At 45.4% G+C, this 17437-nt stretch overlaps 1 protein-coding gene across 2 annotated transcripts in view; it reads left to right on the forward strand.

Annotated features, from left to right (window-relative positions):
* FBLN7 (fibulin 7) overlaps nucleotides 1-17437 on the forward strand; it is a 57665-nt gene that overhangs the window by 33909 nt on the left and 6319 nt on the right. For both annotated transcript variants that reach the window (XM_060412437.1, XM_004006187.5), the window contains one exon: nucleotides 13901-14026. In XM_060412437.1, coding sequence (XP_060268420.1) covers nucleotides 13901-14026 — 126 coding nt within the window. The remainder of the gene's footprint in view (nucleotides 1-13900; nucleotides 14027-17437) is intronic.

The following is a 17437-nucleotide window of genomic DNA, read 5'->3' on the forward strand; positions in this document are numbered from 1 at the left end:
GGAGTCTTACTGTATCATGGCCTGTGATGCTGTGGATCCCAAACTTTCAGGCACTCCAGGATCACCCAGAAAGCTTATAAAACGTAAGTTCTGATGCCCCAACAGGTCTACTGAGTTGGGTGAGATCTTTTTGGATAGGAGTTGGGAAATCTGCATTTTTTCATATGATTGTGATGTTAACTGAATTTTAAGAAACACTAAAAATGCTGGGTTTTGCCACTGCCAGAAGTGGGAAGGATATTGAACATTCTGAAGCAGTGATGCGATTGGACCCTCACCAATCAGGACTGCAAGCTATAAGCCAGCAGTAGGGTATGACCAGGTGAGACATACTAGGTATGCTCACCTCCACCTGCACTGTTGTTCTGGGAAGGCTGAGCCAGCCCTGACAAACATCAGGGCACCCAGTCCCACCGAGCAGGCCCCTCTCCTGAGATGTGGAGGTCATCCTCCCTGGAGGCCCACTGCCAAGCCTGGCCAGCAAGTCCACTGGCCTTTCCCATTGTCCAACATGGTGCTTCTCATTCTCCACCTTGAATGTCCCAGCTCATTCCAGACTCGCTGTGTGTTCTTGGTCTCCCCTATCCTCCCAGCCTCCTCCCTAACCACCAGTCCTCCTTCCCTGACTTCCATGCCTGAGGACAGCTTGCAGCAGCCCATCCTGGACTTCTCTGAGGGCCACACTTATCTAAAAGCCTGAGAAGAACTGGCTCAGGGAATGAGGTGGCAGCTAGTCCATGCTGAGATTTTAGAGGATGGTTTTCATCTTAGATGCTTCCCTGGTGGCTTAGATGGTAAAGAGTCCACCTGCAATGGAGGAGACCTGGGTTCTATCCCCGGGTCAGGAAGATCCTTTGGAGAAGGGAATGGCTACCCACTTCAGTATTCTTGCCTAGAGAATTCCACAGACAGAGGAGCCTGGTGGGCTACAATCCATGGGAACACAACAAGTCAGACACAACTGAGCAACTAACACTTTCATCTTATGGTTTAAGTGTAAACTGGACATGGAGTTCTCCCTTGGGTGGTGATGGAACAGAAACACTGGTGTCACACGACCAAGGTGCCCCATCAGCTGCTGGACAGGACACTTTCCCAAGAGAGTGGACGGTGCCTGGTCGACACTTCTGTTCTCAGCAGGAGTTTGTCTAATGGATGCTATTTCCAGTAAAAGCCTCAAAAGGGTGCCACCCAAACCTGTCAAAAAGGAGAAATAGTGCTTCTACCTGCTATTTGGTGGGACAGCATTGACGGGGGGCCAGGACATGGGAGTTCAACAATCCAACGGCCCCTTCTCCCCACCTCGGAGTGGCCCTAGAATCTCACCAGCAGCTACTGCTTGTCCACTTCGCTCACCTTCTCAGGAGTCTTGCAGTCACTCTGTGTGTGACCACAGTGGGGAGATCATCTTATTTACAGGGAAGTAATCTCAAGATGCCGAACCTCCGTGTCGCTGAAAAATTTGCGAGTGCTTTAATAATTGCCCCCCCTCCCATCCAGTCAACCGCTTGAAGCAAGGTGATGAACCCAACTTGGCATGAGAGGAGATGACACATAATTACACATTAAAAATGCAGAGGTAGGCTCCGGAACTCCAGAATGGAAAGCAGCCATTTAGCTTCCTGGATTAGTTCCCTGTTTCCTTTCTTAGTCAGAAGAGCATATTTTTAAGATTTGAAGCTTCCTGAACTGAGGAAATCATAACCACAGACCTTGTCCCTTTGACAACATGGGTAACCAAAAAACAGCACGAGAGGAATAAACACCCTTGTCCACCACGCTGGGAAAAAATATTTACTTTTCTCATCCCCATCCTCCTCTTTTTAAACCTTCATTCATTCGACCAGTTTTCACTGGGTACCAGCTGTGCACCAAGGATCATGTTAGGGATTCAATGCTGAAACTAACAGATGCTGCCCAACTTGGAGTGTGAGTAGGACTCACACTCCAAGATGGAGGCAAGACGCAGGTCACTGAGCACAGAAGTAAGCAAATCAGCATTTGTGGTCAGTGCTTTGAAAGGACTGACATCAGCCCTGAATATTCACTGGAGGGACTGATGCTGAAGCTGAAGCTCCAATACCACCTGATGCAGAGAGCCGACTTTTTGGAAAAGACCCTGATGCTGGGAAAGACTGAAGGCAGGAGGAGAAGGGGACGACAGAGGATGAGATGGTCGGATGGCATCACCGACTCAATGGACATGGGTTTGGGTGGACTCCGGGAGTCAGTGATGGACGAGGAGGCCTGGCGTGCTGCAGTTCATGGGGTTGCAAAGAGCCAAAGAGACACAACTTCGCGACAGCAACAGGGGCCTGGGAATAAAACCTCCTATGGGGTGAGGACAGTTGAGAGCCTCTCTGAGGCAGTGACAGTGATGCTGGGATTGAAAGGATGAGCAGGATCCAACCAGGTGAAAATGGGTATTAGTGGGTGGCATGGAACGATGCCATTCCAGAAAGAGAGAGGAATATGTGCAAAGGCTTAAGAAGGGAAGAATTTGGCATGTTTGAGGAAGTGACAAGGTAAACATAGAACCTTGTTGCTGGAGCAGCGTGTGAGCTGAGAATGAGTGAGGTTGGGTGGAGAGATTCCTGAGCCAGCTCTTATAGTCCTGAGGACGGGGTGGGTGGTGAAGGTTGTAGTTCTGAGAAAATAAGCCAGGTTTAAGAAGAGGGCTGTACTGATTTGATGGGCACACTGTTGCTGTGTAGACGTGAGCTGGAGATGACTAGAAGAGACAGGATGCTGGGAAACCACTTAGGTGGCTCTTAGCAGGTCCAGGGGCCAGACTGAACAGGGGACAGGGAAGATGGAAGGTGAACTGGGGGACAGCATCATGGAACTTATCCCACTAGGGATGCGAGCAGGAAAAGAGGGCAAGCTTCCCAGACTCCATCTTGGGTGACAGGGTGCATGGCGCCATGGGCAGAGACAATGAAGACCCGGTGATAGATGGAGGTTTATTTTTGGTTGCTCTTGCTTTTATTTCACTATAGTTGATTTATAATAGTATGTTAGTTTCAGATGTACAGCTTCAGGCTCTTTTCCATTGTAGGTTATTACAAGATACTGAATAGAGTTCCCTGTGCTACACAGTAAAGTTTTGTGGTTTACTATATATATATATATATGTAATAGTAGTTGTTGTTATTTAGTCTCTAGAGTCAGGCCCGACTCTTTGTGACCCCATGGACTGTGTAGTCTGCCAGGCTCCTCTGTCCATGGGATTTCCCAGACAAGAATTCTGGAGTGGGTTGCCATTTCCTTCTCCAAGGCATCTTCCCAACCCAGGGATCGAATCTGCGTCTCCTGCATTGGCAGATAGTTCTTTATCACTGAGCCACTGAGAACACCTGTATTTAGTAGTATGTATCTGCTAATTCCAAACTCATTCACCACCCCCTCACCTCTCCTCTTTGGGAACCACGATTTTGTTTTCGACGTCTGACTCAGTTTCTGTTTTGTAGGTGAGCTGACTTGTATTATTAATATTTAGTTAGAGTCCACATTTAAGTGTTGTCATGTAGTATTTGTCTTTGTATGACTGACTTCAGTTAGCATGATCATCTCTAGGTGCATCCATGGTGCTGCAAATGGCATTATTTCATTCTTTTTCCTGTTGGTGGGGATGTAAATGGTGGGGATGTTTTTTTAAAAACACCTGAGTGTAGGTCGTTGATCAGAATACCATTTTGGTTACCTTAATGTGTCTGTGTGACATTGCAGTGGAGATCCATTCATTCAACCTACAGGGACCATCACACCCAGCACAGTGCCCTGGTTACCAGTTCCAGCAAGGCTTTAAGTACTCTGCCCACTGCATCTTAATATTGGAGTCACCAAGGAAAATACAAGGCGGTTGGGCCCTGGATGAAGCAGCACTGTCCTCACGCTTCTGGCCAGTGCAAGATCAGTTCCAGCCAAGGGCGTCCATCCCCCAGGGTGGGCAGGTCTCTCAGCAGCAATTGCCCAGGGCAGCTTGCTAGTGTGCAGTGGAAGGATTCCCCACTTCACCAAGGAATCTGAAACACTGGAGCTTCAGGTGAGCCTGAGAGCCATCAGCATACAACCTCAGCAGAACTGAACAGCACTTGTGGAGCAGGAAGAAGGGAAATATACGGCCACATGAGATGGCAAACCCAGCACAGGCCCTAGGAATGCCTCATCTCTTGTTGAGGGCAGGTGCCAGGCCCAGTGCGGGGCCAGAGATTTCCTTTCTCAATAGAGCCAAGTGAACAGTTTGATGTAAAATCTGGAGTCAAGGGCAAAGGAGGGTTGCAGAGACGCAGTTCGGAGTAATTATATTAGCATGATGATGGTGCTTAAATGGGCTCCCTGGTGGCTAAGTGGTTAAGAATTTGCTGGCCAGTGCAGGAGATGTGGGTTGGATCCCTGGTCCAGGAAGATCCACTGGAGAGGGAAATGGCAACCCGCTCCTGTATTCTTGCCTGGGAAATCCCACTGACTGGGAGCCTGGTGGATTACAGTCCTGTGGGGTCACACAAGAGTCAGACACGACTTAGCCATTGAGCACTCCCGCGTGGTGCTTAAATCCAGGACAGTGATCAGAGCACCCGGAGGAGAGGGCGGAGAGAGAAAAGAAGTAGCTCAGAACCAGACAAAGGAGGGTGGAAGAGGCAGGCAGAGTCTGCAGAGGCAAACCACAGGGAGACTGCAGAAATCACGGTGTTGCACCAGATTTGGTATCTGGAAGGTTATCTTGAAGTCAGAATAGAGCAAAGCTTTGGTTCTCTTACTTTTGGATCATGAGGCTTTCCTCAGAGACCTTTAAACAACATCTGAAAGAGCTGCCTCTGATAGAGTAGCCCCTTGATATTTGGTTACTGTGAAACCAGCTGGCTGGCTGATTTATCAAATGTTTGAATGACTGAATGACTGAATGAATGAATGGGGGATTATATTTTTAAACAATTTCCTTCTGGCTTTTATCTGAGTCAGATGTATATTTATATATACACACACACACACACACACACACACAAATTTGGAAAACTCATCAGTGGCCATAGGACTTGAAAAGGTCAGTTTTCATTCCAATCCCTAAGAAAGGCAAAGAATGCTCAAACTACTGCACAATTGAACTCATCTCACGTGCTCAAAATTCTCCAAGCCCGGCTTCAGCAATATCTGAACCGTGAACTTCCAGATGCTCAAGCTGGTTTTAGAAAAAGGCAGAGGAACCAGAGATCAAATTGCCAACATCCATTGGATCATCGGAAAAGCAAGAGAGTTTCAGAAAAACATCTGTTTCTGCTTTATTGACTATGCCAAAGCCTTTGACTGTGTGGATCACAATAAACTGTGGAAAATTCTGAAAGAGATGGGAATACCAGACCACCTGACCTGCCTCTTTAGAAATCTGTATGCAGATCAGGAAGCAACAGTTAGAACTGGACATGGAACAACAGACTGGTTCCAAATAGGAAAAGGAGTACGGCAAGGCTGTATACTGTCACCCTGCTTATTTAACTTCTATGCAGAGTACATCATGAGAAATGCTGGGCTGGAGGAAGCACAAGCTGTAATCAAGATTCTTGGGAGAAATATCAATAACCTTAGATATGCAGATTATACCACCCTTATGGCAGAAAGTGAAGAAGAATTAAAGAGCCTCTTGATGAAAGTGAAAGAGGAGAGTGAAAAAGTTGGCTTAAAGCTCAGTATTCAGAAAACTAAGATCATGACATCCAGTCCCATCACTCCATGGCAAATAAATGGGGAAACAGTGGAAACAGTGGCTGACTTTATTTTTCGGGGCTCCAAAATCACTGCAGATGGTGATTGCAGCCATGAAATTAAAAGACTCCTTGGAAGGAAAGTTTTGACCAACGTAGACAGCATATTAAAAAGCAGAGATATTACTTTGCCAACAAAGGTCCGTCTAGTCAAGGCTATGGTTTTTCCAGCAGTCATGTATGGATGTAAGAGTTGGACTATAAAGAAAGCTGAGCACCGAAGAATTGATGCTTTTGAAGTGTGGTGTTGGAGAAGACTCTTGAGAGTCCCTTGGACTGCAAGGAGATCCAACCAGTCCATCCTAAAGGAGATCAGCCCTGGATGTTCTTTGGAAGGACTGATGCTGAAGCTGAAACTCCAATACTTTGGCCACCTGATGTGAAGAGCTGACTCACTGGAAAAGACCCTGATGCTGGGAAAGATTGAGGGCAGGAGGAGAAGGGGATGACAGAGGATGAGATGGTTGGGACTGACTCAGTGGTCATGAATTTGAGTAAACTCCGGGAGTCAGTAATGGACAGGGAGGCCTGGTGTGCTGCAGTTCATGGGGTTGTAAAGAGTTGGACACGACTGACCAACTGAGCTGAACTGAACACACACACACACACACACAAAATATTCCATAGTATGTATACATATACACACTTTTCACTTACTTTCGGTATTCCATTGTATATGTGTGTATACATATATTCATATATCATATATATATATGGGCTTCCCAGGTGGTGCTAGTGGTAAAGAACTCACTTGCCAATGCAGGAGATGCACGAGACTCAGGTTCGATCCCTGGGTCAGGAAGATCCCCTGGAGGAGGGCATGGCAATCCATTCCAGTATTCTTCCCTGGAGAATGCCATGGACAGGAGCCTGGTGGGCAACAGTCCATAGGGTCACCAAGACTCGGACACAATTTGGAGCAGCTTAGCACAGTACAGCATATAAATATACCATATACCATATCTTCTTTATCCATTCATTAAGACAAGCAATCTTAATGCATTTTCCATTATGGAAAAATTCAAATACACAAAAGTAGAATGAATAGTTTAATGGTCATCATGTACTCGTAGTCCAGTAATGATCAACACAGAAAATCTTTTAATATCTTAAAATTTCTAGTCAGGATAAACATTTCTGCACTTGTCTCTCATATTTTTAACACTTTGAGCCAGGGTGCAGATAAGTTCTGCACATTACGGTTGGTTGCTGTGTCTCCTACACCTTTTAATCCATAGTTGTCTTGAAGAAGACTGCTCCTCCTCTCTGTCTGCCATTCCTTTGAAGTTTATCTGTTGAAGAAAATGGCTTGTTTCCCACAACCTTGGATTTTTAAAACTTATTTATCTATTTTTTAGTTGCATTGGGTCTTCGTGGGTGCACTCAGACTTTCTTTAGTTGCAGCGAGCAGGGGTTACCCTCTAGCTGCAGTTTGAAGGCTTCTCATTGCGGCGGCCTCTCCTGTTGCAGAGTGTGGGCTCTAGGTGCTCTAGGGCTCTAGCTGCCTTGTGGCATGTAGGGTCTTCCTGGACTAGGATCAGTCCCGTGCGCCCTGCATTGACAGGTGGATTCTTAACCACTGGACCACCAGGGAAGCCTCCCACAACCTTGATTTTGCTCACTGCATCCCTGTGGGGTTATTTAACAGGATCTGCATTTCTCTTTTTGGGGGTCCAATTTCACTGAAATAAAATGACATATAGCACTGTGTAAGTTTAAGTTGTACAGCATAATAACTTGATTTTCATATACTGTGAAAAGATGACCACAGTAAGTTCAGTTAATGTCCATGATCTCATACAAATACAAAAAAAAAAAATAGTTTTTTTTCCCCTTGGGATTTAGTCCCTTAACAACTTTCTTTTTTTTTTACTCTGAAACCGAGCTTTATTAGATATGTCAAATAATTATCCATTTTAAAAAACTATATTTTCCTTTAAAATGCCACCAAGACACAATTAATTCATTGCATGTTCTGCCTAAACAAACCAGTAATAACAACTACAATAAATATTTGAAGGGTAAAATTACAATCAAGATCTCTTTTAAAAATTATCTCCATGTTTGTCATATTTGTCAGTAAAAACAATCTAGTTTTAGTGAAAGGTACAAGTTATAAACTACGTACGGGGCTTCCCAGGTGGCTCAGTGGTAAAGAATCCACCTACCCATGCAGGTGACACAAGAGAGGCGGGTTTGATCCCTGGGTCGGGAAGATCCCCCGGAGAAGGAAATGGCAACACACTCCAGGATTCTTGCCTGGAGAATCCCACGGACCGAGGAGCCCGGCAGGCTATGGAGTCCATGGGACTGCAAAGAGTTGGACACAACCTAGCGACTGAGCACGCACATTAACTAAAGGCAATACTGCACTTGTGATCTCAGATTTCCTTTGTTAAGACTCAGATCTGAGACTGAAATACCTTTCGATTTAGGGAGAAGCAGGAGTCATAAAGTGTGTTTGTCTAAGCTGGTCCATCCGGGCTTTTCTGTAGGGTTGGAGTTGCAGGGTTCCCAGGCCCAGCCTGCCCAGGAGCTCTCACCACAGCTCACTGTGTGCTTTCTGAGAGTACCTGGGATGTAAAGTGTTTACTCACTATGTCTACTCTAGTTTTTTTTTTCTTTTCAAATAAAGTCAGTTGTGAGTAAAAAGCTGTTTCTTGAAATTTCTCCAATTTAACTCATTATGTACCTTCAAAAATGACAAAGCCTATTCTTATAGCTAAAACTGTTCTCTAAGAAGGTACTTTCATTCCAGCTGTGAAACTGATTGATGTTTTTAAAACCCCTGAGGAACTTCTGCTGGCAGCTAAGTTGTAGTTTCAAAGAAGAAATAGATGTGGCATGTGTCCTTTTGTAAAGAAACATTTCTACCTGAAGGAGCAGCATCACTGCACATGAGGGACTGAAAAATCAATGCAGTTAGTCAACATCTAAAAATTCATTTTACTAATGCTTAACTATTCAAATATACTAGATAGCAGTGTCAACCATAATCTTCATATTGTACATTACATGCCTAGTACTTATGACTGGAAGTTTGTAAGTTTTTGGCCTCTGTATTTCTTATAAACTCCAGAGGCTTGATTGGATGCTGGTGAGATGTTTCTATCATTTGGGCAGGACAGCAGTACATACTTCTTTCTACCAGGAAGCCCCTGTGGTCCATCTCTGTTTTTGTGATGCTGAGCCTTGGTGAGCATCACCGCCCTCCTCACCCTGACCTCTGTCCAGAAGGCTTCTCAAGAGGAACTCACAGGGCGGTTCCTGAGTTCTTACACTTTCAAAACATACACAGCATTACCAACAATGACTGTTCAGTTGCACATAAAACACCTGTCTCACGTTTTCTTTTCTTGAATATCTTAAATATATTCTTCCACATCTCCTGTTTTAACTGTTATTGCTATCATAAGGCTGCCCAAAAAATGTTTTTTCTTTTTCTTGAAAACCCAATAATTGTATTGGGATATGGATCAGTACTGGCATTTCTGGGTCAGTTGTCTCGGATGTGGGGTTTATCTTTGCAACAGGAAGTTTCAATGGCTGGAACAGTCTGGCCCCAAGGATCTCTCAAACTTCCCAAGACCTTTAAAGGTCCATTTTCTAATGGATGGAGAATCCAATTAAGTCAAACAAGGAAAGTTGGTGCAAATGAAAGAGATAGTCTGGATAAAAGTGAGAGAGGAGAGGACAGAGTGGAGCGGAGAAGGCATGGGCTGCCTTAAAAAATGACTAAAGGGAGAGGCTGTCAGAAAGTTGCTGTTGTTCAGTTGCTAAATCATATCCAGCTCTTTGCAACTCCATGGACCACAGCACACCAGGCTTCCTTGTGCTTTACTATCTCCCTGAGTTTGCTCAAACTCATGTCCATTGAGTCAGTGATGCCATCCAACCACCTCATCCTCTGTCTTCCCCTTCTCCTGCCTTCAATGTTTTCCAGCATCAGAGTCTTTCCCAATAAGTTGGTTCTTCACAGCAGGTGGCCAAAATATTGGAGCCTCAGCTTCAGCATCAGTCCTTCCAATGAATAGTCAGAAAGTTAGAAAAGCTATATGGGAAAACTTATTTCCCCTAAATATGAGCAACAGAAAAGGACTCTTGTCAAATCCTGTCCAAATTATTATATGAAAACAAGGTAAACTCTCTACAGTCAATGAAGAAATCCCAGAAAGACATGCCCCTACAAAAGATGAAAACCATGACCTAGTACTTCCGGACAAATGGAAAGAAATTTAAAAAATATAAAAACGATGAAAGGACAACATAAATAAAAATCAGAAAGCCTTAGAAATGAGGTGATTAAAGAAATGGAAAATTTGAAGCAAGATGACAAAACACAGGAAACAAAAAGAAAAAAGAAAAAATCAGATCATGCATGTGGAACATTTAGCTCAGTTCTGGGAAAATAGCAAGTGCTCAGTAAACAGATTAAAAGAGAATCATAATCCATGCTTTTGGCTTGCCAGCCTCTCCACAGCCTCTGTTATTGTCCTCCTTTTATAAATTCAAGGGTAGTTGGTTTATAATATTGTTTTAGTTTCGGGCGTGCAGCTAAGTAATTTGGAATCTGAAAGTTTTCAGATTCTTTTCTGTTATAGGTTATAATAAGATATTGAGTAGAATTCCCTGTGCTACACCATAGGACCTTGTTGTTTATCTATTTTATATACACTAATTCAACTGCAGCCCTCCAGGCTCCTCTGTCCATGGGATTCTCCAGGCAAGAATGCTGGAGTGGGTTGCCATTTCATTCTCCAGGGAATCTTCCTGACCCAGGGATTGAACCCAGGTCTCCTGCACTGCAGGCGGATTCTTTACCGTCTGAGCCCCCAGGGAAGCCCTATATACTAGCTAGTATCTGTCAATCCCATGCTCCTAATTTATCCCTCTTTCCCCTTTTAGTAACCATAATTTTGTTTTCTATGTCTGTGAGCCTGTGTCTGTTTTGTAAGTGAGTTGATCTGTATTATTTTGTTAGATTCCACATGTAAGTGATATCTTGTGGTGTTTTTCTCTGTCTGACTTCATTTAGCATGAATCTCTAGGTCCATCCACATTGCTGCAATTGGTGGTAGTTCATCCTTCTTCATAGCTGAATAATATTCCACTGCATACATGTACCACATCTGTCTCCTTTTGTCTGCTGATGGATGCTATAGCGCCACTGTGAGCACTGGGGTGTATGTATCTTTTTGATTTAGAGTTTCCATCTTTTCTGGATATATGCCCAGGAGTGGGTTTGTTGGATCATATGGTAGTTCTATTTTCAGTTTTTTGAAGAGTCTCCATACTGGTCTCCATAGTGGCTGTACCAGGTTACATTACTACCAACAGTGTAGGAGGGTTCCCTTTTCTCCACACCCTCTCCAGCATTTGCTATTTGTAGACTTCTTGATGATAGCCATTCTGACCTGTGTGACGTGTAATCTCATTGTAGTTTTAATTTGCGTTTCTCTAATAACTAGTGATGTCAAGCATCTTTTCACTTTCCTGTAGGCCATCTGTATCTTCCTCAGAGAAATGTCTATTTAGGTCGGTCCTCTTTACAGTTCTGAAGTCGTCATGCACTCAACTAAATGCCACAGCTTGGACAGACTTGAATGTGATGACAGCTGTACTTCAGTCAGGACACAGAGAGTGTGCCAGAACTGGGCACTGGGCCATGGAATGCCTGACAGCGTATCAAGATAAGAAATGAGAGTCTGAATGTGGCTTGTCTAAGAAATGAAAATCCTGGGTGGCAAGATCCAGACAGGTGCTAGCACACAGGGTCATGGGGCATCTCTTCATTCCTCTATCACGTGAACAACTCCATCCCACCCTACCCTATCCTCACCCACACCAGCCAAGTACAGCCAGGCTCAGTGCCTCCCACCGCAGGCCCTGCGGGGGACTCACACTGGTGCTGGTCCCCACCCCGCTGCAGAGCCAGACTGAAAGATTCTCAGGTTCTCAGCCTAGTGACCGGCCGGCCCACTTTCAGACTATGCTGGGGAGCAAGATGGCAGGAACAGGAATTCCATGCGCTGGTGCATTTGTGTTGTTTCAGACACATTCCTGAAAACTGGTCATCGGCAGAGAGAACATATCGGTGCGGTGGGGGGCGGAGTGGGCGGGGGGCAGGAAGCTGAGGCTCTCTCCCCAGGCCGAGTTTACTGAGAAATTGGAATGGCTCCTTCCCCAGGGAGAAGCAGCATTTCGGATGGTCTGGGTCCTTTCGCAATGAACGGAATCCATGTAATTGTCTGCATAACTTCCCAATTACAAGGAGGCTGAGGGAAGCCAGAGTCTCTGCCAACCCACCCACAGGAAGGCTGCTGTTCTCATCAAGAGCAAAGCACCTTCCTCTGCCTCCTGATAGACACAGCAGGAAAGGATGCTCTGAGGCCAACAAGGAAGTGCTTCCAGTTTCTTTCCCAAGATGCTGCAGTCAGGTCAGTGAACTGACAAATCACTCCTCCTGGTGGAAATGGCCTGTGCCCTGAAACTGGGCCTAAGGAACTCATAGCGAGCGGATGTGGCCTGAGGATCATTGTCTCCTCATTAGAAAATTTAGAAATGTTCGCTGTGGAAAAATGGAAGATTGTTAACAAAATGCTTTTGAACTGTGGTGCTGGAGAAGACTCTTGAGAGTCCCTTGGACAGCAAGGAGCTCAAACCAGTCAATCCTAAGGAAATCAATCCTGAATATTCATTGGAAGGACTGATGCAGAAGCTCCAATGCTTTGGCAACCTGGTGGGAAGAGCTGACTCATTGGAAAAGACCTTGATGCTGGGAAAGGAGGAGAAGGTGGTGACAGAGAATGAGATGGTTGGATGGCATCACTGATTCAAAGGACATGAGTCTGAGCAAACTCTGGGAGATAGTGAATGACAGGAAAGCCTGGCATTCTGCAGTCTACGGGGTTGCAAAGAGTTGGACATGGCTTATCGACTGAACAACAACAAATAGAATAATTGTCAATAAACAAAGAAAAATTACCCATAATCTACCACACAGAGAAAAATCTATTAAAGCCTATTACATATTTATTTTATTTTGTGACTGCTCCATGTGGCTTGCAGGATCTTAGTTTCCTAATCAGGAATTGAACCTGGACCCTCAGCACTGAAAGCACAGAATCTTAACCACTGGACTGCCAGGGAATTCACTAAACCTATTAAATAGTTGAACATGTTTAATGTGTCTCTCCGATAGCTCAGTTGGTAAAGAATCCGCCTGCAATGCAGGAGACCCCAGTTCTCTTCCTGGGTCGGGAAGATCTGCTGGAGAAGGGATAGGCTACCCACTCCAATATTCTTGGGCTTCCCTTGTGGCTCAGCTGGTAAAGAATCCGCCTGCAATGCAGGAGACCTGGGTTTGATCCCTGGGTTGGGAAGATCCCCTGGAGAAGGGAACAGTTACCCACTCCAGTGTTCTGGCCTGGAGAATGTCATGGCCTATATAGTCCCTGGGGTAGCAAAGAGTTGGACATGACTGAGCGAGTTTCACTTTCACTTTAATACATTTTTCACTATTTAGACTATTTAGTCTATAAACAAGGAACGTTTTCCTTTTCAGGAAAAGGAAAAATTAAGGGTCAAGGTTAACTCCTCCCTATTCCCACAGGGTGGGAATTTGGAAAGAGTTATTTTTCTCCATCTCTGACCATTCTTATGGGCCATCTCTCCCTCTTATAACCCCTTGAATTGAGTTCTTGTTCAAAGAGGGTTCTACCTGGGCACTGGCTGATAGGGGCAGAGTTGAGAGGCAGTAAACTCAACTTAGAGGCAGTGCGGGCCCAGGACAACGTCGGTTCCTTCTGCCCAGCTGCAGTATCTACACTGCAAATTAGAAAATGGCGCCTCTGGGTAGAACTGGGCTGAAAGATGGGCAACTCTCACAGGCAGAGCTCCAGGTGGGCACAATGTGTGCCAGGGTCAGTGGCTTGTTGCATGCATGGTGGACTACATCTCAGCCCCACTGGCTCCCTCCCAGCTCTTGCTGTTGCTGGAAGAGGCAGAGGCAAGGACTGAGTGGGATGGGGAGTGGTCACAAGCTGGAGTCATCCTGTCATGAAAAGAAAGTGACCCCACCTTTGTGTTTTGTTTTAGAATGAGAACTCATGCCTATATTTGAAATTTATTTCTTTTCCTAGATATCAGTGAATGCTCCAGTCAGCCTTGTCAGAATGGTGGCACGTGTGTGGAAGGTGTCAACCAGTACAGATGCATTTGTCCTCCCGGAAGGACTGGGAGCCGCTGTCAGCATCAGGCCCAGACTGGTATGTAGCAGCTATAGGGCCGGGGAGGACAGTCCGTTATCGAGAAGGGAGGACCCTAGTCACGGGTCACCAAAGGCAGACCAGTGGGATGTTCTCTCTGGTTCACATCATAGATCCCTCTGAGATGGTTATTTGGGATGGCACTTAGTTCTCTTGTGGAACCAGAGTTTTGGTCCAGGTGGCTCAGTTAAAGAATCTACCTGCCGATGCAGGAGAAGTAGGTTCAATCCCAGGTTGGGAAGAGCCCTTGGAGTAGGAAATGGCAACCCACTCCAGTGCTCTCGCCTGGAGAATTCCATGGACAGAAGAGCCTGGTGGGCCACAGTCCACGGGGTTGCAAAGAGTCAGACATGACTGAGCACATGCACACACACACTCGGAAGAAGATGCAAGTGCAAGGACTGAGTCCCACCCTAAAACCCTCCAGATTTGGAACTTGGCCTGAGAAGCTTCCTTGCTGCCACCTTCACGTGGTTGGCTTTCCTCCGCATATCAGCAGAACAGCTTCTCCTGCAAATGTTCCATGCAAAATCCATAGTTCCTGATATAGTATTTTCAGAGCTGGGTAAACTAGACGTTCAACTGGTGATGAGGTTATGATCCACATTTGAGTCCCAGCATTTCTGCAGCCAGAGGTCTAGGTGCCACATGGTGGCTATTTTTGCAGTGAAAGTCACTTAGTCGTGACTGTTTTTGCAGGTGCCAAGAAAATCTGATGATAAGGAGTCTATGGGAGATGGGGGCGGGGAGTGGCATGCTATGCTACAACCATCGTTTTGTTTTTGGCTTCCCCCATATGTAGCTTGTAGGATCTTACTTCCCTGACCGAGGATTGAACTGAACCCATGCCCTCAGCAGTGAAAGTTGAGTCCTAACTACTGGACCACCAGGGGATTCCCTGAGCCACGCTTTCTCATCTAAGAAAGTCAAACCCTAAAGATGTCCTGTTCCGTTGCCAGAAAAGCCTGGGGTGTCTATGTGGTTGTCTTCTGAGTGGAACCTCAGTATTGGGGAAGGAATTGGTGGTTAGCAGAGAACAAGCTTTGTCAGTACTTGGTATCTTTCCACTGGAGCCAGCTCAAGGTCCAGTTTAAGTTTTGTCCCCAGGGATTTGCTGCTTAACGTGTCTTGACTTCATTCAGCTGAGTCACCCTTCTGGGTGCTTTCTCAGGGAGAGCCTGAGGTCCCTTGACAGTGCCTGTCCCTGGAGTTGCCCTGTGTGGAAACAGCCCCACTCCTCCTCCTACTTAGTACCAGGAAGGAAAAAGAAATAGCTACATTTCAACCCAACTGTGCTGGTCCTGGACACTGGATCTAAGCCCCACCTGTCTGGGCATCCACTATTGGAAACTTCAGGCTCCAGGCCACAGATCCTCAGGCTCCTGGATCCTCAGGTCCGGGGCACAGTTAATATAGAAATTATTCCTATGACAGGAATCTCTGCGAGGAATTGGAGGGAGGGAATGAGCAGGCGCATCTGAAGCTAGTTTATGTCCTTACAGGATCCCCGTGAACAATGTGAACAACAGCCCAGCACACCTCTGGCTTTTTGCTCACCTGGTCCCCCAGCCTACAGCCTTCCTTCTCATCAGCTCTGCCCCTGTCTTTCTGGCTCCCAAGGGGAGCCTCTCTTCAATTACTTAAAAAAAACCAAACCAAAACAAAACACATTCACCGTTTTTGTTCACATTGTAAAGTATACATAACAAAATTTACCATTTTAAGTGTGTGGTCCAGTGGCATTAACTACGTTCACCATCACCACCATCCACCTCTAGAACTTTTTTCACCTTGCAAAACTGAAACTCTGTGCCCATGAAACAACTTCTTCCCATCTCCCCAGCAATCATTGTGTTCTCTGTCTGGATGAATTTGATGACTCCAGTGGGATGACTTAGTGTCCTCTTGTGTATCAGATAACATTTACCACCAATCCCTTTAACCATGGAGAGTCTGAAATCCTTTGAAAGCTTTCAAAAATTAACACTTTTTTTTTCACTGATTAGAACACTGATTTATATTCTTGGTTGAAACAAAAACTTTCGACACTTTAGGAAAATATTTTAAAAATACAAAAAAATAACCCAGAAAAAAAGGTAGTGTTTTAAGCTATGTAGATTTTTTTTTGAATTTTTACTTTTTAGCCATGCCATGCAGCGTGGTTTCGAACCTGCACCCTCTGCATGGGAAGTACAGAGTCTTAACCACTGGACTTCCAGGGAAGTCTCTCCATAGATTTTTTTTTTTTAAGTGTTTTAAAATTAATTTTTATTGGGGGTATAGTTGATTTAGTTTCTGCTATACAGCAAAGTGAATCAGTTATACATATACATATATCCACTCTTTTTTAGATTCTTTTCTAAAATATATATATTATATGCATTGATATGTTTGCTCAATGGTGTCTGACTCTTTGCGACCCCATGAACTGTAGTCTGCCAGGCTCCTCCTTCCATGGGATTTTCCGGGCGAAAATACTGGAGTGGGTTGCCATTTCCTTCTCCAGGGGATCTTCCCAACCCAGGGATTGAACTTGGGTCTCCTGCACTGCAGGCAGACTCTTTACCGTCTGAGCCACCAGGGAAGCCCAGTATACACACACACACACACACACACACACACACACACACACACACATTGTTGCTCTTATTGCTTAGTCACTCAGTTGGGTCCAACTCTTTTGCGAACCCATGGACTGTAGCCCGCCAGGCTCCTCTGTCTATGGAATTCTCCAGGTGAGAATACTGGAGTGGGTTACCGTTTTCTTCTCCAGGGGATTTTTCTGACCCTGGGATTGAACCCACATCTCTTGCATTGGCAGGTGGATTCTTTACCACTGAGCCACCAGGGAAACATATATATATATACACATATATACTACTATATATAGTAATGTAGGGTGTATAGTCAATCCCAATCTCCCAACTTATCCCTCCCCTGTTACCCCTTGGTAAGCATAAGTTTGTTTTCTACAGCTGTGACTCTATTCCTGTTTTGTAAATAGGTTCATTTGTACCATTGGTTTTAGATACCACAAATAAGTGATATCATAGGCTATCTGTCTTTGATTTCACTCAGAATGACAATCTCTAGGTCCATCCATGTGGCTGCAAGTGGCATTATTTCGATAAGCTCCGTAGTTTTAACCTCCAGTGCTCACTGCTAGGGCCCTGGTGCTTTACGCCTTTGAAAGTGAAACGCGGCTCTCACCTCACTGTGGTCCTCTGGGTGCGGTTGCGTCGCCTGCTTTTCTTGTATCATTCTTTTCGGGCGCGTCCCCTTGTCTTCCGCCCGTTTGGGGTGGGCGCTGGATCACCGGCTGAGTTTCGGTTAATTCCGTGTCTTTCCTCTCCCTACTCCAGAGTAAGCTCTGAGAAGGGGCCGCGCCCCGATCTCGGGGCTCCCCCAAGG

The sequence above is a fragment of the Ovis aries genome, chromosome 3 (genome assembly GCF_016772045.2).
Source record: "Ovis aries strain OAR_USU_Benz2616 breed Rambouillet chromosome 3, ARS-UI_Ramb_v3.0, whole genome shotgun sequence".
Lineage (NCBI taxonomy): Eukaryota > Metazoa > Chordata > Mammalia > Artiodactyla > Bovidae > Ovis > Ovis aries.